This window comes from Nilaparvata lugens, chromosome 13, assembly GCF_014356525.2.
Source record: "Nilaparvata lugens isolate BPH chromosome 13, ASM1435652v1, whole genome shotgun sequence".
Lineage (NCBI taxonomy): Eukaryota > Metazoa > Arthropoda > Insecta > Hemiptera > Delphacidae > Nilaparvata > Nilaparvata lugens.
The window spans coordinates 10,006,406-10,028,883 of record NC_052516.1 but is presented as its reverse complement, the minus strand read 5'-3'; the positions used below and the strand labels follow the sequence as shown (position 1 = coordinate 10,028,883).

At 34.6% G+C, this 22,478-nt stretch overlaps 1 protein-coding gene across 1 annotated transcript in view; it reads left to right on the top strand.

Moving 5' to 3' along the window:
• The first annotated feature begins 218 nt into the window (after positions 1 to 218).
• Positions 219 to 22,478, top strand: part of LOC111056349 (choline transporter-like 1) — a 41,860-nt gene continuing 19,600 nt past the window's right edge. The window contains exons 1-9 of the mRNA XM_039440340.1: positions 219 to 376; positions 3,539 to 3,650; positions 6,816 to 6,961; positions 7,581 to 7,674; positions 8,465 to 8,610; positions 11,444 to 11,578; positions 16,798 to 16,908; positions 18,458 to 18,624; positions 21,622 to 22,380. Of these exons, the coding sequence (XP_039296274.1) occupies positions 3,540 to 3,650; positions 6,816 to 6,961; positions 7,581 to 7,674; positions 8,465 to 8,610; positions 11,444 to 11,578; positions 16,798 to 16,908; positions 18,458 to 18,624; positions 21,622 to 22,380 (1,669 nt within the window). The 5' untranslated portion in view covers positions 219 to 376; position 3,539. The remainder of the gene's footprint in view (positions 377 to 3,538; positions 3,651 to 6,815; positions 6,962 to 7,580; positions 7,675 to 8,464; positions 8,611 to 11,443; positions 11,579 to 16,797; positions 16,909 to 18,457; positions 18,625 to 21,621; positions 22,381 to 22,478) is intronic.

Genomic DNA, 22,478 nt, shown 5'->3' with positions numbered 1-22,478 from the left:
TGGTGCATTATTCTTAATATTACAATATTTTCCTTGTCAATAATAATCATAGTAATAATATTATTACGTTATTAATTAATTACAATTTAGAATTTTACGATGATTTTGGCATCTGACCATCGAACTTTTGCCACATCGATGTTGACTTCTTTTGACTATCGATACCTGAAGGTCGATCGCGAAAAATATCATTTCGTTATTCGATCTTCGATACTAATCTGAAGCCACAAGTAGTTGTGCAAGTGAAAATGGAGCATCTTCAGTTTTGTTTATAAACAACGCCCTTTTTTAAATTAATTTATAGTTTTTATTTACTGACTAAGCTCAAGAATTTATGGCAGCCGATTGTTATTTTGAATACTGAACAGCTTCCAAAGTAAGTTGTAAATTATATTGACTAGTTAGTAATTATGCGAGTTCTTTTGATGTACCTAAATTTTTTTGGTTAGGTTAACTTACTTCACAAAATTATCCCGGTATTAATTCTTTAACTTCAATCATCTAATTCCATCTAATAGATTTTTATTAAATTCATTTATAATCTCGTAGTATACAATAGCAAAGTTTTATTTTTAAGAAGATCATGAACTGTTTATGGTAAGTTACTTTGAGATTTTGCATTGTTAGTTTTGTCAATTACAACCGTTGATTTTTGACTGACCTTGTGTAGCCGGTAAGCTATTTTATTTGAACAAAATTTTCCTGTAGCAAAACGTGATTGCCTCCCAATTAGCAGCTCATTGAATTTGGAAGTCATGAATGCATGCAAATGAAGCGGTTTCAGAGAAATGCTGAAACTTTGAAACAGTATAGTAACTGCAGTCAGTTATTGTTTTAATATGTTAAAAAGCCTTTCTGCAGCTTTTTGAAATTACTTCATTGTGCCTGAATAAGCTACTGAGACGTTTTGTCTACGGTAATGTAATTTTGTTGAGAAGACGAGTCAAGACAATTTGATAATCAACTTGAAGGCTAGGATATTTATCTAGGTATTTATGTAATTTTAATGTAGATAGCACAGTTAAAATATTAATTATCGCTCTTGTAACTAACTTATTAATCATCATGATTAATTTATACTGTAATATTCCACAAATCAACAAATTGTATATTTTAAAATGCAGCACAGTGGACCTACAGTAGGCCTACTCTCAACCTTATTTCCCTGAAACAGGAGAAGCGAAAGGTACAAATAGAATAGATAATTCTAAAATTTATAGATTGAAAACCAATAAATTATAATACTGTAAGAACTACGGTAGCCAAAGCCACTCTAGATGTTCATCCAGTGTGGCCTTGCGGTAGCCTAATATAAAACAAAACAATTAATAAGTTACTGTACCTAATTTTAGAAGATTCTAATAAATAATACTATAGGTAGATTAGATATCTTACATAAAACTCCTGTGTTTTAATCGTGGTATATTTGATATAGATACTTGAATACTACAAGTATCTCTGTTACATCCCTTTTTAATGTTACAAATCGTTATTGGAACCTCATTGAATCCCCTTTTAATGCTCGATTTTAAGAATTGACCTCTAATTCAATCTTTGTATAACCACTAATTAAGGTAGGTGGGCTACTATTTTCCAAAAAGTAGGCTATTAGGAAGGGCAATCGACAATTCGATAATTTCAAAAGTTCTAGCAAGTTGAATAATTGCTAGGATTATTGCTTAGCATTGCAATTATTGCTATCAATATCGAATTATTGCTTAGGTTCGATTGCTAGAATTGCTTAGGATCGAAATTTAGGATAACTTAAGACAATAAATGTTCAATACGTTTCTCCTTGTATAATGCTCCACATCAATACAAATTAGATTGTCAAATTTTTACAACATACTTCCTCTATTAGTGCCCAATTATCAAATTGTTCAATTTTTTTTTCAATGATCTAAACCTCTTCAGCTTTGGGGAGTGGTGATCTCTTATCTAACTCCGCTATATCTTGGTTCCAGATTGACATAGAAAGCTATAAGTACCTATTCAATGTCCTTGATTTTAGCTATTTGTGTTCTAGAATGTATAGGAGTTCAAGATGAGGTATTTTTCACAGAAAAGCTTTTTTTGATAGTGGAAAATTTATCTCGAAGCACACGATTGACATTTGAAACCGATTATGTAATAAATTACGTCAGATATCACGTCATTAAGTTTACTATACTATGAGGGAATCAAAGTTTGCTCCAATTCTATTATATCATGTTTTTCAAGTATGAATATGTTAATTTGTATGTATTAAACATTTTTGAATTGGGAATCGTTGTCAAATGTGTAAGTTATAATGTTGATTTAAGACTGTCATTCATGTAAATTCGAGATAGAAATAGGTCAGGGTGAGACCATATAAGGCGTGTTTTCAGACGTTTCGACAGGGCAGAAAGCTCTCTGATTGGCTGATTATCAGCTGATCCCTGAACACCAGCCCTTCCTGTCCTGTCGAATTGTCTGAAAACACGCCTTATATGGTCTCACCCTGACCTATTTCTATCTCGAATTTAGATGAATGACAGTCTTAAATCAACATTATAACTTACACATTTGACAACGATTCCCAATTCAAAAATGTTTAATACATACAAATTAACTTATTCATACTTGAAAAACATGATATAATAGAATTGGAGCAAAATTTTATTCCCTCATAATATAGTCAGCTTAATGACGTGATATCTGACGTAATTTATTACACAATCGGTTTCAAATGTCAATCGTGCTTCGAGATAAATTTTCCACTACAAAAAAAAGCTTTTCTGTGAAAAATACCTCATCTTGAACTCCTATACACTCTAGAACACAAATAGCTAAAATCAAGGACATTGAATAAGTACTTATAGCTTTCTATGTCAATCTGTAACCAAGATATAGCGGAGTTAGATAAGAGATCACCACTCCCCAAAGCTGAACAGGTTTAGATCATTGAAAAAAATGAACAATTAGATAATTGGGCAAGTCGCCTAATATGGTCTCGCCTAGGGTCTTCTATTTTTCAAATATTTGTTCACATTGATACATCTATTGCAGAAATCATCAGGGCCCGATTTCTAGGACATTTATTAAATCGAATGGACCATCAAACCTGTATATTAGTGAGGTTCACGTTATAATGACAATATTTGTTCAAATTGGTTTTGCTATCCTTGTCTATCATTTGACAAAGCCGGTGGTTTTTATCTAGGTCCACAACGATGCCAATTATGTTTTTGACAGTGTAGAAATATAATTAATTAATGCATAGAATCGGCATTGCTATTCTCCTATCTTTATCCACTGCCATTATAAAGTGGACCTCACTATAGATTTAATGATTCATTATATTCAACAAGTATCCAACATACTGGGCCAAAATATAGAATGGTACATTATATTTAATTAGTGTCCTAGAAACTGGAACTAAATGAATTACCATCAAGAGCTGTTAATTTTGTTGATTTTCATAATCAATAATACACCTTTGAATTCTAAGTAAGTTCAATGATTTTGAAAATGTGTTTCAATAATTCAAATCAATTTTATTGAATTTGTTTTTCAGAATGACTTGCTGGGGAGATGACGAGCCTGACCCCCCCTCAGATAGGCCCAAGGTGCGGGGGTGCACCGACGTATTCTGGCTTGCTATCTATGTCTCATTCTGGTTTCTCATGGTAAGTATATTATATTAACCTTCCAATGGCCGTTTTCACACTCACCGATTGTCGGCCGACATTAATTTATTGTCATGTCCTCCGAATAGCCGTGTTCACACTTACAGATTGTCGGCCGACATTAATTTATCGTCATGTCCTTCGAATGGACGTTTTAGAATGTATCAATCTATTTATCTATATATTATATAAAAGCGAAATGGCACTGACTGACTCACTCACTCACTCACTCACTCGCATAACTAAAAATCTACCGGACCAAAAACGTTCAAATTTGTTAAGTATGTTCAGTTGGCCCTTTAGAGGCGCACTAAGAAATCTTTTGGCAATATTTTAACTCTAAGGGTTGTTTTTAAGGGTTTGAAGTTCGTCTTTTAGCATGTATATTCTTCTTCTCCCAATCTCTCAATTATAATTGAAATTTCCATATCATATGTTACTATAGAACTATAATCTAGATAGAGTACCTCTTCGAAACAGTTGTTAACTGGCAACTAAATTAATAATTTTGTCAGGTTGGCATTAAGTTGAGTTGACTTTGTTAGGTTTGCACCAAGTTGAAGATTTAAATGCATTTATCGCGGAAAAATTGATTGGGCACTGCTACTTCAATCCTGGGAATATTATATTACTAGCCGTCAGGCTCGCTTCGCTTGCCATATCCGTTTAGCCAGACGTTTAGTCTGGACCCCCGACTGGATTGTCCTAAAATATGATAAAAATGCTCAAATGAAAAATGCAGGCGAGCGAAGAGAGCCTGCTGATCTCATTTTTGGACGATCCAGTCGGGGGTCCAGGGGGCGGAGCCCCCTTGCTAGACGGATATGGCGAGCGAAGCGAGCCTGACGGCTAGTTCATCTATACATTCATAGGTACAATATCATTCTTAACTCATAATGAATGATTGGGAAAGGAACAACAGGCTTTTCACTCTCAACGATCTTTCAGCCGTCATCAATATTTATCTCATCTATTTCACTATCCATTACGAACTGCTAGTTAATTCGTTTAGAACTATTTTTGACGTCACTACAGTCTAATTTACAGTAAAATTAATTTATTGTCGCGTCATTCGAATGACAATGGGCCCGTTCTGTGTACATGGAATGTGGTAAATTGTCCCATTCACAATATTTACCAAGTAAAAAGTTCCGCGTTCCATGGGAGGAATTTTGACAGATTCTGTTCCAGTCCCAACTTTCTGCCCCAGAGTCGAAGTGTGGTAAATTGTCCGACCTGGTACTGTTCCAACTATCTGAGCTCTCATTGGTAGATTATTGTAGTCTCCCAACTTTCTGCCCCACAGTCGAAGTGTGGTAAATTGTCCGACCTGGTACTGTTCCAACTATCTGAGCTCTCATTGGTAGATTATTGTAGTCTCCCAACTTTCTGCCCCACAGTCGAAGTGTGGTAAATTGTCCGACCTGGTACTGTTCCAACTATCTGAGCTCTCATTGGTAGATTATTGTAGTCTCCCAACTTTCTGCCCCACAGTCGAAGTGTGGTAAATTGTCCGACCTGGTACTGTTCCAACTATCTGAGCTCTCATTGGTCGATTATTGTAGTCTCCCAACTTTCTGCCCCACAGTCGAAGTGTGGTAAATTGTCCGACCTGGTACTGTTCCAACTATCTGAGCTCTCATTGGTAGATTATTGTAGTCTCCCAACTTTCTGCCCCAGAGTCGAAGTGTGGTAAATTGTCCGACCTGGTACTGTTCCAACTATCTGAGCTCTCATTGGTCGATTATTGTAGTCTGCTTGCTTCTCTGCGCTTGCGCTGACAGTTTGTTTACCATAGCATAGAGTACATAACCAACAATATGATGTTTGATAACCATTCATTAAATGAATTTTTCCTCGATAGAAAGTTTGAGAATAATGGAATAGAAGAAATTTACACTTTTCTAGACGGTAGGTTTGTAAAACAGCCTTTCTTCATTCACGCAGCTAGTAGACGACACATTTTAGTGTAAAGCAACTTTATATGTGCGCGCCAAAAGCTTGACCAAAGATTTTGAAATGGCGTTCCATGGGAACATTTGTACTAGTCACGTGATGGAACAATTTACGATTGGAACTGGAACAATTTACTGTACACAGAACATACACCGTGTACACTTACCGATTATCGGCCGACATTAATTTATCGGCACGACACCCAGAACGTCCTCCGATTGGCTGAGAACCAGCTGTTGTTGAGAATTAGCCAATCGGAGGACGTTATGGTGTCGAGGCACTGTGTGTGAATACTCTCATAATAACCAATGGTGTTTTTATTTCAGTCCAGCAGAGGAGAAATTAATTGGAAAGCAGTTTCAATGCTTTCTATTTCGGTCCATCAGAGCAGACACTAATGGAAAACAGATCTTTACTCAGGTTTTTCAATGTCTATTGTATCTATATTTTCGTGTTGGAATATTGTACGTCGATGTGTGTAAATATCTAAAACGTTTCCAACTAAATAATAATAATATCGTGTGACCTGGCTGGCTCAGGTCTGGTGTCAGAGTTTTCAGGTCGCAACTGATCAATTTCAGGTCCTCTGACATGACCTAACGACTGCTTTTTAGGCAGCCGGGACCGACGGCTTAACGTATCCTTCCGAAACACGGGAGTGGCCCGAGAAAAATATCTTGCTTCTAAATATCTTTAAAAAATATTGCTTATTAAATATCTTTGATTCGAACCAAGTTTTGCAGTTTCCAACTGAATCTATGTTTTGCATTAGGTATTGTTGGAAAGGATGTCTTAATTCAGGTTTTTATAGAAAATAGTATATTTTTGTGTTGAAATGTTGTATATCAATCTGTGTAAAAGTCTGTAAAGTCTCTAAAACTGAAACAGTTTCTAACAGAATCGATGTCTTGCAACAGATATTGTTGGAAAGCTTGTCTTAATTCAGGGTTTTATACAAATTGTATGTTTTTGTGTTGAAATGTTGTATATCAATCTGTATTAAAGTCTGTAAACTTTCTGAAACTGAAACAGTTTCTAACAGAATATATGTCTTGCAACAGATATTTTCAGAAAGCATGTCTTAACTTAGGTAGGTATTCATTGAAAATTGAATATTTTTGTGTTTAACGTTGTATATCAATCTATGTAAAAGTCTGTAAAGTTTCTGAAACAGAAACAGTTTCTAACTGAATATATGGTTTCTGACAGATAATGATAGCTGGGTTCGCTTTGGCGTATGGCAACCCAAGGCGGTTGGTAAACGGATATGACAGCTTTGGAAACACTTGTGGCGCCGAATATAATGAGAAAATTGGCAATTTTTCACTCACCGGACTCAATATGACGTCAAAAAAGTAAGTGTTATTAGATTCTAGATTATATTAGATTTCTCCATTTACGTAGGTTGCAATGAATACTGATGGCTCATACTCCACCGTAATCTATCTATACTAGTAGTTCTGTAAACAGTAGACCTCACGCAGTATTCTAATCCACAAGTACCTGATAGAAACTATAGACCTTATGGAAATACAGCAATAGACTGGCTTCTCCACACATCTGTGTAATCACTTGGCAGCTGATTTATGATGAATAATTCTATAGTCTGATTCTTATGCCCGGTTTCTCAGTCGTTCAATAAACAACGCTATAGCTATTGATTCAATAACTTTATATGTGCGCGCCAAAAGCTTGACCAAAGATTTTGAAATGGCGTTCCATGGGAACATTTGTACTAGTCACGTGATGGAACAATTTACGATTGGAACTGGAACAATTTACTGTACACAGAACATACACCGTGTACACTTACCGATTATCGGCCGACATTAATTTATCGGCACGACACCCAGAACGTCCTCCGATTGGCTGAGAACCAGCTGTTGTTGAGAATTAGCCAATCGGAGGACGTTATGGGTGTCGAGGCACTGTGTGTGAATACTCTCATAATAACCAATGGTGTTTTTATTTCAGTCCAGCAGAGGAGAAATTAATTGGAAAGCAGTTTCAATGCTTTCTATTTCGGTCCATCAGAGCAGACACTAATGGAAAACAGATCTTTACTCAGGTTTTTCAATGTCTATTGTATCTATATTTTCGTGTTGGAATATTGTACGTCGATGTGTGTAAATATCTAAAACGTTTCCAACTAAATAATAATAATATCGTGTGACCTGGCTGGCTCAGGTCTGGTGTCAGAGTTTTCAGGTCGCAACTGATCAATTTCAGGTCCTCTGACATGACCTAACGACTGCTTTTTAGGCAGCCGGGACCGACGGCTTAACGTATCCTTCCGAAACACGGGAGTGGCCCGAGAAAAATATCTTGCTTCTAAATATCTTTAAAAAATATTGCTTATTAAATATCTTTGATTCGAACCAAGTTTTGCAGTTTCCAACTGAATCTATGTTTTGCATTAGGTATTGTTGGAAAGGATGTCTTAATTCAGGTTTTTATAGAAAATAGTATATTTTTGTGTTGAAATGTTGTATATCAATCTGTGTAAAAGTCTGTAAAGTCTCTAAAACTGAAACAGTTTCTAACAGAATCGATGTCTTGCAACAGATATTGTTGGAAAGCTTGTCTTAATTCAGGTTTTTATACAAAATTGTATGTTTTTGTGTTGAAATGTTGTATATCAATCTGTATTAAAGTCTGTAAACTTTCTGAAACTGAAACAGTTTCTAACAGAATATATGTCTTGCAACAGATATTTTCAGAAAGCATGTCTTAACTTAGGTAGGTATTCATTGAAAATTGAATATTTTTGTGTTTAACGTTGTATATCAATCTATGTAAAAGTCTGTAAAGTTTCTGAAACAGAAACAGTTTCTAACTGAATCTATGGTTTCTGACAGATAATGATAGCTGGATTCGCTTTGGCGTATGGCAACCCAAGGCGGTTGGTAAACGGATATGACAGCTTTGGAAACACTTGTGGCGCCGAATATAATGAGAAAATTGGCAATTTTTCACTCACCGGACTCAATATGACGTCGAAGAAGTAAGTGTTGGTAGATTCTAGATTATATTAGATTTCTCCATTTACGTAGGTTGCAATGAATACTGATGGCTCATACTCCACCGTAATCTATCTTGAATTTTAAAAAACTTTTGAAGTGAAAATGCACTTACTTTTTGTATAGTGACGATCGTTTCGACCTGTTGTTGGTCATCATCAGACTGTGGGAATTCACTCAGATGACAAGGCTATGTGTCATCATATAGCCTTGTCATCTGAGTGAATTCCCACAGTCTGATGATGACCAACAACAGGTCGAAACGATCGTCACTATACAAAAAGTAAGTGCATTTTCACTTCAAAAGTTTTTTAAAATTCAAGTTTAATTTTAATAGTGAAAAAATATGGATATACAACAGAGTAATCTATCTATACTAGTAGTTCTGTAAACAGTAGCCCTCACGCAGTATTCTAATCCACAAGTACCTGATAGAAACTATAGACCTTATGGAAATACAGCAATAGACTGGCTTCTCCACACATCTGTGTAATCACTTGTCAGCTGATTTATGATGAGTAATTCTATAGTCTGATTCTTACTCTAATATTGGCGTATGAAGGAGGCTCCTTTTTCCTTTTATATTATCCTTGAAATGCAAAATTTCCAAAACCTTGTATATACGTCGACGCGCAATTAAAAAAGGAACATACCTGTCAAATTTCATGAAAATCTATTACCGCGTTTCGCCGTAAATGCGCAACATATAAACATTTAAACATTCAGAGAAATGCCAAACCGTTGACTTGAATCTTAGACCTCACTTCGCTCGGTCAAATATAATAAAGGAACGAATTGACTTATTACGGGGATAGGAAATTCACGAATGACGCATCATCACGTCTCAACTACTGAACTGATTAACTTGAAATCTTGCATATTGATTCTTAATTTTCAATCTTCAAGATTTCAGTACGTCAAGTTTTTAATTCGACCCTTATGGAGCACGGATTACCTGCTAGCAATAATTGAGCTTGAAATATAGCCAACCAATCTATGAATTTTAAAATCTATGATCTCATTCTTTCTCTTAACTCATGCAATATTTATTCAATAATAACATAGTTCAGAGCTTTACTATAGTGAGGTCCACGTTATAATGACAGTATTTGATTAACGTTGATGTTGCTATCCTTGTCTATCATTCGACAAAGCAGGTAGTACTATCCTTTTCTAGCTCCACAACGATGCCAAATCTGTTTTTGTCGATGTAGAAATATACTGTAATTAATTAAGGCAGATTATAGGCAACGCTGTCCTTCTATCTCTATCCACTGCCATTATAACGTGGACCTCACTATAGTGAGTTCCCCGGGCTGGAGAACTCGCTCAAAATGCCGCTGATATTCTGTTAGCTCTCCCAAGTCTAACTGAAAGAGGTTGAAAGTCAAGACAAATAGTCCAAACTCGCTGATTTGTGATTATAAATTACTACAAATGTTTCTCTAATGCAGTTTCAATGTTATCATGTTATATCATTGAAAAAAAAAACAGAGGAGTGAGACAATTTCGTTGGCCAACGAACTTGATCTGTATAATTGTTCAAAGAGTATGTGTTGAAGTTGATTGATGGAAGCAATCAAAAGTAATTGTCGAACATACAAATGGTCTACTAATCAAGCATCTAGTCATCAGTAGGAACTCGCTTAGCTCGTTCAATGATTTATATTCTGTTGATGATATCCCTTATGATTCAAACATTCAAAATGCAATGATTGAAATTGAAATCTATGTTAGATTTAGTTTGGGGTAACACATCTAAACAGAACCAGTTTTCAGGATAAGGGCTATTAGGTGTATGGAAGGTATAAATTGATGATAGACTGGAGTCATGCAGGCCTTTATTCAAAAGACTTGGACTGCTAACAGTAACCTCTTTGTATCTTTATGAAACAATCTTGTATGTGAAAATGAACAGTATAACCCAAAATTTTAATAGTCATGATCACAATACACGACATAGAGCCGATTATTATCTAGAAAGCCATGATAGCAGACTTTTTGAGAAAAAGCCTAGCTATATTGGTAGGGTATTTTATAATAAACTACCAAATACATTGAAAAATCAGGAAAGTAAAAAAATATTCAAGAATCAACTAAAAAAGTTTTTAGTCGATGGAACATTTTATAGTATCCAAGAGTTCCTTTCGATCTGAATATCTGGGTTTGTTGTTTCAAAGTCTTGACATTCTGTGTGTTTGAATACACAGTATTTACTATGTTATTTATAAATAAACTGGACAGCCTTTTTACTTAGGTAAATACTGCGAGTTATATTCAAACCATATGTGTATATATATTACATATGCATATTATATGGTATATTGACTTGTCTTATACTCCATCCTGGGGTCCCCAAGACGTAATCAATAGAAAAAAAATAGAAGAACATGCGACTTCACTGAATTTGGTAATATCCTTTATTATTACACAAACGTTAGAATAGAATAGAATTTATTGAATCACGATAAACAATACATAATGGAGCATTGCTCAGTAGTATGTGACATGTCAAAAAAGTTTTATAAAATTATATAACAACAAAGTCTCTATATGAGAAAACAAAATAAAGTACGTGATTGAAAAGTCGAATTATTCATCCAAACAGCTGGAAACAATCCTCCAAACCAATATCTCCCTCAAGCTCCACCTGAACTGTCTTACGACATCGATGATTCTGAGCTCAGTCCGCAATTTATTGTAGACTCTCAAATGTAATTGAAATTAAAATCCATGTAAGATAATTACTGAAAATCAAGCGAATTTACTGAATTTTCCGTAATATATTCCATTAATTTCTCAATTTTCTTGTTTCAGGTACTTATTATTTTTCAATATGGCCAATGTCGGTCAATCGATGGATATATGTGTTGAAAAATGTCCTGATAGAGATCTGCTAACATTGGACGATCTAAGAAGCTTCTACAAAGAAACTGGTTCTAAATTGTGCAGGTATGTAACTAGTAGTTCTGAGAAACAGTAGACCTCGCGCTCAGTAAGTTACATTGACCTGTTGTTATGTTTCTCAAAAATTAATAAATAATTTATCAATTTCAAATGTCTAGAAAAAATCCTAAATAAACATAGAGCTTTCTGTCCTATCGTACCGTGACGTTTCGTCCCGGAATGTGAGTGTGAGCGCTGTTAGCAGGTCTGGCTGCAACTGTCCACAACGTTGATGGAAAGATACATTTTCAAGATGTTTGATGTTTTTGAACGGGTAGTATTATAGTCAACTGTTTACTTTCGTTTATGGAAAGATACCGTACATTTTCATGCGTCATTGCATGCAATTTATAATCCACTCGACAGCTGATTTATGATAAATAATTCTATAAGTCTGATTTTACTCCAATATTGGCGTATGAAGGAGGCTCTTTTTTCCTTTTATATTATCCTTGAAATGCAAAATTTCCAAAAACCTTGTATATACGTCGACGCGCAATTTAAAAAGGAACATACCTGTCAAATTTCATGAAAATCTACTACCGCGTTTCGCCGTAAATGCGCAACATATGAACATTTAAATATTAAGAGAAATATCGACCGACGATATGCGCAACATATGAACATTTAAATATTAAGAGAAATACCGTCAACTTGAATCTTAGACCTCACTTCGCTCGGTCAATTAAACATAAAGAGAAATGCCAAACCGTCGACTTGCATCTTAGACCTCACTTCGCTCGGTCAATAATAAATTTGACTCCATTTCTGCGTAACAATGTTCAAAACAATTCAAAAATAGAGGAGTAAAAGTATGTTGTCGCTATACCGATATTCACTTTAAACTATCAGCAATATCATATAAATAATGTCATTGCCTCCCATTCAACCTATGCAAAGCAGAGAATTTACCAATAAATTTAAATTCTATGCACCAACTAAAATTTACCGGAAAATAGATTAAAAGTTGACGTTAATATTATCAAGGATAAATAGTGTGTCACTATTGCTTGTAATCTTGTCTCAAACCAAGCGCTCATAATTACTTCAAACGTGAACTATTCGATAAATAAGCTGTCATTTGATAATTTTTTTTTTGTAAATTTATTGATCGGAGTTTGACGAAAATTGTGTCAATTTATCAGTTTTGTCACGCCATCAAGCAGATGTGAAAATGCCAGTAATTAAGCTTGAATTATCCTCATTATTTATTAGCATGTTGTTGTTTTCCTGGGATTGTTGAAATTGAAACTATTCTATGTTAGATAACGTATGGTGATAGTAAATTATTCTAGTATATTCTATTAATTTTTAGAATTAGGATAAAATTAGGTAGTACACACTCTGAAAGGGATAGTGCTATCTGCTTTGTCGAATGATAGACAAGGATATAGTGAGGTCCACGTTATAATGACAGTGAAGAAAGATAGGAGAAAAACATTGCCGAACCTCTGTCTTGTCAATACCTTATATGGACGGTATCTGATACAGGTTTATTGATGTAATATTAACTACAGTAAACAGTTCACACAAATACAAGAACAAGAATGGATAGTGGTGGGGTGGGAATGTTAATTAATGAACCAGAAACTGATTGCCACATTATGAATGAAATATTAGCAGCAAAGACAAGAACAAGGAAAAATAGTGGGGGGAAGGCTACTCTCACTTTGAGAAATACAACTATAGTGAGGTTCACGTTATAATGGCAGTAGAGAAAGATAGGAGAAAAACATTGCCGAATCTCTGTCTTGTCAATGCCTTCTATGGACGGTAGATGATACAGGTTTATTGATGTAATATAAACTGTTCATTCTCGTTTAAAACAATAAATTATATTTTATTAAGAAAGAAATTATATTTTCATAATGAATTTACATAATTAAGTTGAAATATTTTGTTAATTAATTATCTATTCTACATTGTTAAAAGACGATCTGGCAACAAAGCAAAGCGAGGAAGAGATAGCGCTATTCGCTTTGTTGAATGATAGACAAGGGTAGCAATACCATTGCTAATTCAATGAGTTTGACGTGATGGATGCAAGACAGCTTTACTCCAAGGAGATACTATGCAGATTACACAAGAACCCAACAACATTTCAAACTAGAAACCACAACCACAACACCAGATACAGGAATCTTCTCATCACCAGTGTTGCAAGGAAGGCACTATACCAGAGACATTTCAATCATTTAGCACCAAAATTATATAATCTAATTCCTGCAAACTTTAAACAGATTAATCTTCCTAGAAAGTTCAAAGCAATAGTACACAATTGGTTGATGAGCAAAGGAAGACAGAACATAGAAAACATTATTTCAAATAACAACTAACCACCTAATGACTTACTAAATACTAACTAATTGATAATACACACAAAAAACTAACAAAACCTACTCTAGAACATGGTACGCCATAGTGGAGTAGGTCAATTTCCACACAGAAAAACTAAACAAGTAGAGAACACATTATAAGAATCTTTTGTAACTAACTATTGTATGTAATATTGTAATTTATCTAATATTTTTGTAATTGATGTTGTAGTTTTAGTTTTTTGGGAAATAAACATTTATTATTATTATTATTATTATTATAATCAAACACTGCCATTATAACGTGGACCTCACTATTACAGATGGAAATAAATTAGAGATTGCATTCGTTCAAATGCTAATCAACATAATTAATTCTATCATTACTCTAAGGGGCGGTTTCCGAGCTCGGGATTTAGCCAAGTCCTAGACTTTAAACAGCTGGAGTCAGAAAATTGGCTTTCCAAAACGGGGCGTAGTCGCAGCTTTATAACAGTCGTAGTTTTTATATTCTCATTTCTATAATTGGAAACGTTTTTCCTTACCGAAATTAGACATTCGTAAATAATTCAAAATAGCTGAAACTTCACACTATTTTCTCTTTATTTTATTTAGTGTTCAATTTTCTAGTTTTTCGAAATTTAATTCAAACGTGACTATGACAATGACTGCGACTACGCCCCGTTTTGGAAAGCCAATCATCTGACTCCAGCTGTTTAAAGTCTAGAACTTAGCTAAATCCCGAGCTCGGAAACCGGTCCTTAATGTTTTTGTAAAAATGGAAAAATAATTAAATGAATATTATTATTTATTCACTATAGAATAAAGTCTTCTCTAGAAGAGGACTTCTTTTGGAGCTGGCGCTGCTTGGATTCAAGTGCGAGATAGAGAATGAATGAAATGAAGAGAGATGAGTAGTATTACTAATAAAAAATGGATGATTGGTTGAGGTGGCAGAAAATCTGAATAGAGAAAGAGCTATGGGTTACTTATTGTATACACCATCAATGTCAAATATATCTCTTATCTGTATAGGGCTACTTGTAATATAAATAGAAAAAAATCTCAGTACACTTTTTTGATTATTTACTTCATATCACTTGAAAATGGCATCAATGTTGAAACATGTTGTGATAAAATAATTCAAAAAACGGTAGTATTGAGATTTTCATTTCTATATTTTTTTATTTCTATTTATGTCAAATATATCCTTATACTAGCCGTCAGGCTCGCTTCGCTCGCCATATCCGTCTAGCAAGGGGGCTCCGCCCCCTGGACCCCCGACTGGATCGTCCATGAATAAGATCAGCAGGCTCGCTTCGTTCGCCTGCATTTTTCATTTGAGCATTTTTATCATATGTTAGGACAATCCAGTCGAGGGTCCAGATTAAACGTCTGGCTAAACGGATATGGCGAGCGAAGCGAGCCTGACGGCTAGTAATATAATATTCCCAGGATTGAAGTAGCAGTGCCCAATCAATTTTTCCGCGATAAATGCATTTAAATCTTCAACTTGGTACCAACCTAACAAAGTCAACTCAACTTAATGCCAACCTGACAAAATATTTATTTAGTTGCCAGTTAACAACTGTTTCGAAGAGGTACTCTCTCTAGATTATAGTTCTATAGTAACATATGATATGGAAATTTAAATTATAATTAAGAGATTGGGAGAAGAAGAATATACATGCTAAAAGACGAACTTTAAACCCTTAAAAACAACCCTTAGAGTTAAAATATTGCCAAAAGATTTCTTAGTGCGCCTCTAAGGGGCCAACTGAATATACCTACCAAATTTGAACGTTTTTGGTTCAGTAGATTTTTAGTTCTGCGAGTGAGTGAGTGAGTCAGTCATTCAGTCAGTCAGTCAGTGAGTGAGTGCCATTTCGCTTTTATATATATAGATAGAGCGGATGATAAATGCCTACCATTGAGAAAATATAGCATAAGAAGATATCTTATGGTTTAGGTCATATAAGTTCCAAATTTCACTGTCAACTCAAGCCGATAGTCCTAGTAGTTCTTTTACATGAAGCTATGTGACGCTGGTAGTCTCTCACACTGTGCCGTTCTTACACCCTCACCCCAACAAAACAGTAATAATAGACAGAAATCGGCTTGAGTTAACAAAAATCGGCTTGAAATTTGAAACATAAACGCCCTATATCATGGGATACCTTCTTAAGCTATCTTTTCTCTATGGTATCACCAGAAATGATACAGTGTTACCAAGAAATGATACTGTATCACCAAACATGATACAGTATCAACACAATATTATACAGTGCCATATGCTCTTGATACACAACACCATAATTTGATACAAAACTCCCTAACTTTGAATGAATTCTACAAACCATGGAAAATCTTCTTATGCTATGTATCTTTTCTCTATGATAGTAACTACTTACCAAATAATTTTTTTCATGAAGCTAGTGACGCTGGTAGTATCTCATACTGTGCCGTTATTACTCTCTCACCTCTCTTTTTTTGGTAGAGAAAGTTAGTGGGAAGGATATTTTTAATATTCTTTCCGAAGAATGGACATTGATATGTCCAAAGCTCCGCCAATTTGTGTAGATGCATAACAATATAATTATCTATAGTTATTATATTACAAATTGCTTTTACATATCATATACAGTTCAATAATTATTTTCTTAGTCTATATTATGTAAATTCATCTATAATTTTGCTGTATTGTAAGCTATTGTATATAAGTGTATAAGCCAGTATATAGTGTAATCTACATAAATAAAGTACTCAATCAATCAATCAACCTCAACAAAACAGTAATAATACACAGTAGGTTCATCTACAGTAATCGGTAGGCTTCAGTAGGCTTGAAATTTGGAACATAAACGACTCATTTTCTTATTTAATTCATGTTTTTTTTTTCAATTTTCACAGGTATGACTTTGATTTGTTGGGCGAAAATAAGGACTCTCTACACGGTCTCAATGAGTCCCTTCTTGTCAGCTCAGCTTATGGACCTTGTCCGCTTTTACCTGTCAAAAAAAGGTGAGAAACAAACTTCCAAACTCTAATCAGTCTCTGTTTCACTGATAAAAGTTGAACTGAACTTTGTACTGCTGGCTTTCAAAAGATTGAATATATTTATCTGTGATAAATATATTTAAACCATGACCATCATGAACCAATGATGTATGTTGAGGTCCACGTTATAATTGCAGTATTTCCCTTCTTCTTCCTACTCGCCTTTTTCCCATTATTTGGGGTCGGCTCTCCTTGATCTAAGCTCTAATCTCTTTGGTCCTTGCACGGCCGTATGAACCTGTTGCAGTGGACGAGCATCTATTCCTTTCTTTGTTGGGGGATCGTTCGGTCGCGTTCGGTAGTTTTCGGCCGATGCTAGTTCGGACGAAAACGGTTCTAGTGGACGTCCCACCCTAGAATTTAATAAAGGCAGCAATTCAATTCCTTTGTCCTTTTTGAGGATAAATGGTTCGGAATTGAAGAAGTTCAGGGCTTTTTTAATCATCTCATAATGTGTAATGTGTATTTTCAATAATTATAAATTCATCACATTATTAATTTATGGACAATAATCAGTGTTGTAATTTACATTTGCTTTGTTTGCAAAATTTGAAACATCTTTATTATCATACTAGCACCTCTATTATCGTGCTCCGAAAGTGTCTAATTAAAAACTTGACAAACTGAAAACTTGAAGTACTGAAATGTTGGAGGATTCAATTTAGGCCTATAACCATCCTCGGTAAATTGAGAATCAATATGCAAAATTTCAAGTTAATCAGTTGAGTAGTTGAGACGTGATGATGCGTCGTTCGTGAATTTCCTATCCCGTACGTGTATAAGCCAATTCTTTCTTGCATTGTGTTATAGATTGAAATGTATTCTATCATTGTCAATTACAAATCACATCCTTCTTATAAATTGTTGGTTCTAATTTTAATTTGCTTTGTTTGCAATACTCCCATTATGAACCGGTGTGTTTCGTGAATTTCCTATCCCGTACGTGTGTAAGCCAATTCTTCCCTTCATTGTATTATAGATTGAAATATATTCTATCATTGTCAATATCCAATAAAATTATATTTATAAATTCTTGGTTGTAATTTTAATTTGCTTTGTTTGCAGTACTCCTTTTTGAGTATAACTGGTTAGAAATTGAAGCAGTTATACTCTGTACAAAATTACTTCTTACTTGGAATGGACATGCGCAGCAGAGAAGCATACAGCGGGAGGGATACAGAGGCGCGATGTTGCCGTTTTGAAGCGGCCAGCGTTCTCCAACTTCTAGTGACTGTTCAGGTGCTCATGCTACACATGCGAAGTTTCCTGTCTGAAAGCAGTCACACGACTGACAAATTGGCAACTGCGCTTCTACCTAAATGGCTCTATCAATCACTGTAATTGGCTGATATCACTCCACTTCTCTGCGCTGCATATTCTTCCAAGTCCGAAGTAAATTTGTACGGACTATAAGGGTTGTTGTAAATCATCTCATATTCGTAATATTCATTGTCAATTCATCAGATTATCATTTTATGAAAATTAGTTGTAATATATTCTTTCTTTTATTCAGTACTCCCATTATGAACCGATGTGTACCCGTGACAATAGTGGAGCCTGTGAAGAATATAGTGCACGGTGTATTTGATCTGCTAAACAGCTGGGACTTTGTCGAACAAGTTTTGGGTGACCTGTACGCCACATGGCATTACATCCTCGCTATGACATTCCTTGCACTCAGTAAGTCAAAATATTTGCGAAAATTATCTATCATGTATTAGTTCATCACAAAAAATAATCACTGTAGTTAAGAATTATCTTCTGAATAGTTGAAAAGTTCATTGACCGAGCGAAGTGAGGTCCAAGATTCAGGTCGACTGTTTTGCATTTCTCTTTATGTTTAAATGTTTATATGTTGCGCATTTACGGCGAAACGCAGCAATAGATTTTTATGAAATTTGACAAGTATGTTCCTTTTTAAATTGCGCGTCGACGTATATACAAGGTTTTTGGAAATTTTGAATTTAAAAGGATAATATAAAAGGAAAAGGAGCTTCCTTCATATGCCAATATTAGAGTAAAAATCAGACTATAGAATTATTCATCATTAATCAGCTGTCGAGTGGATTATAAATTGCATGCCGTGACGCATGCAATGCAATATCTCGATGTAACTTGGTGAAAAATCAGCTGCTGTGTGGACTATTAATTGCATGCCTCATTGAACGCAATTTTTATGCACTATTAAAATGAACTATTGATTGCATGCAATTAATAACTAAAGTAACATAGTATTGTCTCTCGACCTTTCTCTGCTTTGAACTCTGCTTTGAAGATGTGTCATAGAATAGAATATTAATTTCTATTAGCCTCAATAGTAAATCACAATATTTCACATATAGGCCAGTCAACACAATACAATACAACACAATAAAACACTACAATAAACAGTCACAGTACATTGGACTCAAATTCAAATATACTTTACATACAGATCATAATATACAATAATACACATTATTCAAAAATATACTTTATTTTTAATTCATTTCAAAATCCCTTGGATATAATTTTTTCTCCATATATTCTTTGACAGAGTAGAAGGGATTATCTACGAGAAAATTTTCTAACACGTTTCTAAACCTTTTGTAATTAACTTGTCTTATTTGAAAGGGCAGTCTATTCATAATTTTGATTGCGGCATTAGTTTGATCTGTCTTGTGGAGTCTGCTTCTTGTTACATTCAAGGATTGACTTGTTCGTGTATTACTTATGTGTGTGTGTGTAGCACTTCTCAACTCCATTTTATCTTGCAGTTGTATTATATTTATAAAATATTCAATATATTTTATAACCGGCTCGGGCCGGTTTCCGAGCTCGGGATTTAGCTAAGTCCTAGACTTTAAACAGCTGGAGTCAGAAAATTGGCTTTCCAAAACGGGGCGTAGTTGCAGCTTTTATAACAGTACCTAGTCGTAGTTTTTATTTTCTCATTCTATAATAATTGGAAACGTTTCTCCTTGACGAAATTAGACATTCCTAAATAATTCAAAATAGCCGAAACTTTACACTATTTTCTCTTTATGTTTAAATGTTTATATGTTGCGCATTTACGGCGAAACGCAGCAATAGATTTTTATGAAATTTGACAAGTATGTTCCTTTTTAAATTGCGCGTCGACGTATATACAAGGTTTTTGGAAATTTTGAATTTAAAAGGATAATATAAAAGGAAAAGGAGCTTCCTTCATATGCCAATATTAGAGTAAAAATCAGACTATAGAATTATTCATCATTAATCAGCTGTCGAGTGGATTATAAATTGCATGCCGTGACGCATGCAATGCAATATCTCGATGTAACTTGGTGAAAAATCAGCTGCTGTGTGGACTATTAATTGCATGCCTCATTGAACGCAATTTTTATGCACTATTAAAATGAACTATTGATTGCATGCAATTAATAACTAAAGTAACATAGTATTGTCTCTCGACCTTTCTCTGCTTTGAACTCTGCTTTGAAGATGTGTCATAGAATAGAATATTAATTTCTATTAGCCTCAATAGTAAATCACAATATTTCACATATAGGCCAGTCAACACAATACAATACAACACAATAAAACACTACAATAAACAGTCACAGTACATTGGACTCAAATTCAAATATACTTTACATACAGATCATAATATACAATAATACACATTATTCAAAAATATACTTTATTTTAATTCATTTCAAAATCCCTTGGATATAATTTTTCTCCATATATTCTTTGACAGAGTAGAAGGGATTATTTACGAGAAATTTTTCTAATAACACGTTTCTAAACCTTTTGTAATTAAGTTGTCTTATTTGAAAGGGCAGTCTATTCATAATTTTGATTGCGGCATTAGTTTGATCTGTCTTGTGGAGTCTGCTTCTTGTTACATTCAAGGATTGACTTGTTCGTGTATTACTTATGTGTGTGTGTGTAGCACTTCTCAACTCCATTTTATCTTGCAGTTGTATTATATTTATAAAATATTCAATATATTTTATAACCGGCTCGGGCCGGTTTCCGAGCTCGGGATTTAGCTAAGTCCTAGACTTTAAACAGCTGGAGTCAGAAAATTGGCTTTCCAAAACGGGGCGTAGTTGCAGCTTTTATAACAGTACCTAGTCGTAGTTTTTATTTTCTCATTTCTATAATAATTGGAAACGTTTCTCCTTGACGAAATTAGACATTCCTAAATAATTCAAAATAGCCGAAACTTTACACTATTTTCTCTTTATTTTATTTTGTGTTCAAATTTCTAGTTTTTTGAAATTTAATTCAAACGTGACTATGACAATGACTGCGACTACGCCTCGTTTTGGAAAACCAATTTTCTGACTCCAGCTGTTTAAAGTCTAGGACTTAGCTAAATCCCGAGCTCGGAAACCGGCCCTAAATGTTAAATATTATATTTATTTCTCTTGGAATCATTTCAACTTTTTATCTATAAATTTTCTATTGTATTTGAGTATTTTCTGAACAGTTTAATTTATTTTATTTATTTGTTAATACAATTACAAATCATATGAATATGATCAGGAAAGAACAACACTTGAATGATTAAAAACTTTTTGTAATATGAGTACAAAAAGTCGAGTCTTTCCATTTCTAAAATCTCATCTTCTTGTAGTTTCTACCACGTTGTGTCTAGTCAGTTTTTCATGAGTAATTCGAATTTTGTTACTAAAAAACGGCCAAGAGGATCACCGGGTGAGAACAGTGAGTTGAAAAAGTGTAATAAACAAACCATGGATACAAAGGTGGGCGAGATGACATTGAATCAATTGATGGTGTCGTTCAGCGAAATTCTCGACAGTAAGCTAAGCAACGTAGCGTCCAAGGAGGATATGAAAGAACTATCGGACAAAGTGAGTGCTTTAGAAAGGGAGAACTCTCAGCTGAAGGAAAAACTTATTAGGATGGAAAAGGTATGTGAAAAAACTGAACTCAAGCTGATTGATTTAGAAAGCCGCTCAAGAAGGAATAATTTAATTTTTAAAGGAATACAAAGTATACAAGGTGTGGACTGTGCGACTAAAGTGAAAAACTTTTGTTCTAACATCTTGGGTATAAGTGAAGAAATTTTCGTCAACCGTGCACATTTTCTGGGGAAAGGCACAGAGACAGTTATTGCACATTTTCCAAAAGATGAAGACATTCATAAAATTTTTGGAAATGTTAAAAAACTCAAAAATACCAATATTGTGGTTCATAGAGACTATGCTAGTGAGGTGCGGGTGAAGCGCAGTAAACTTTTGGCTCTGAAAAAAGAACTTTCAAGGTTGGTGCCGGAAGTCGATGTTCGGCTGGGTTTCGATTTCCTGAAAATTCAAGGAGTTCAATTCTATTGGTCTTCGGATTGGAAATTGATGTCAGGAAAGGAGGATGGAATAGCCAAGCTGAAGTCGATGCTGCGTGTGGACCTGGCGAACTTCGCATCTCGTCTAAAGGAGGAGTCAGGCGTATAGGAAATTCCCACTACTCAACCGCTGTGTGACGAGCAGTCCATCGTTGTGAGTCAGAGAAATCTTCTAAAAATACTATATTATAATGTATGT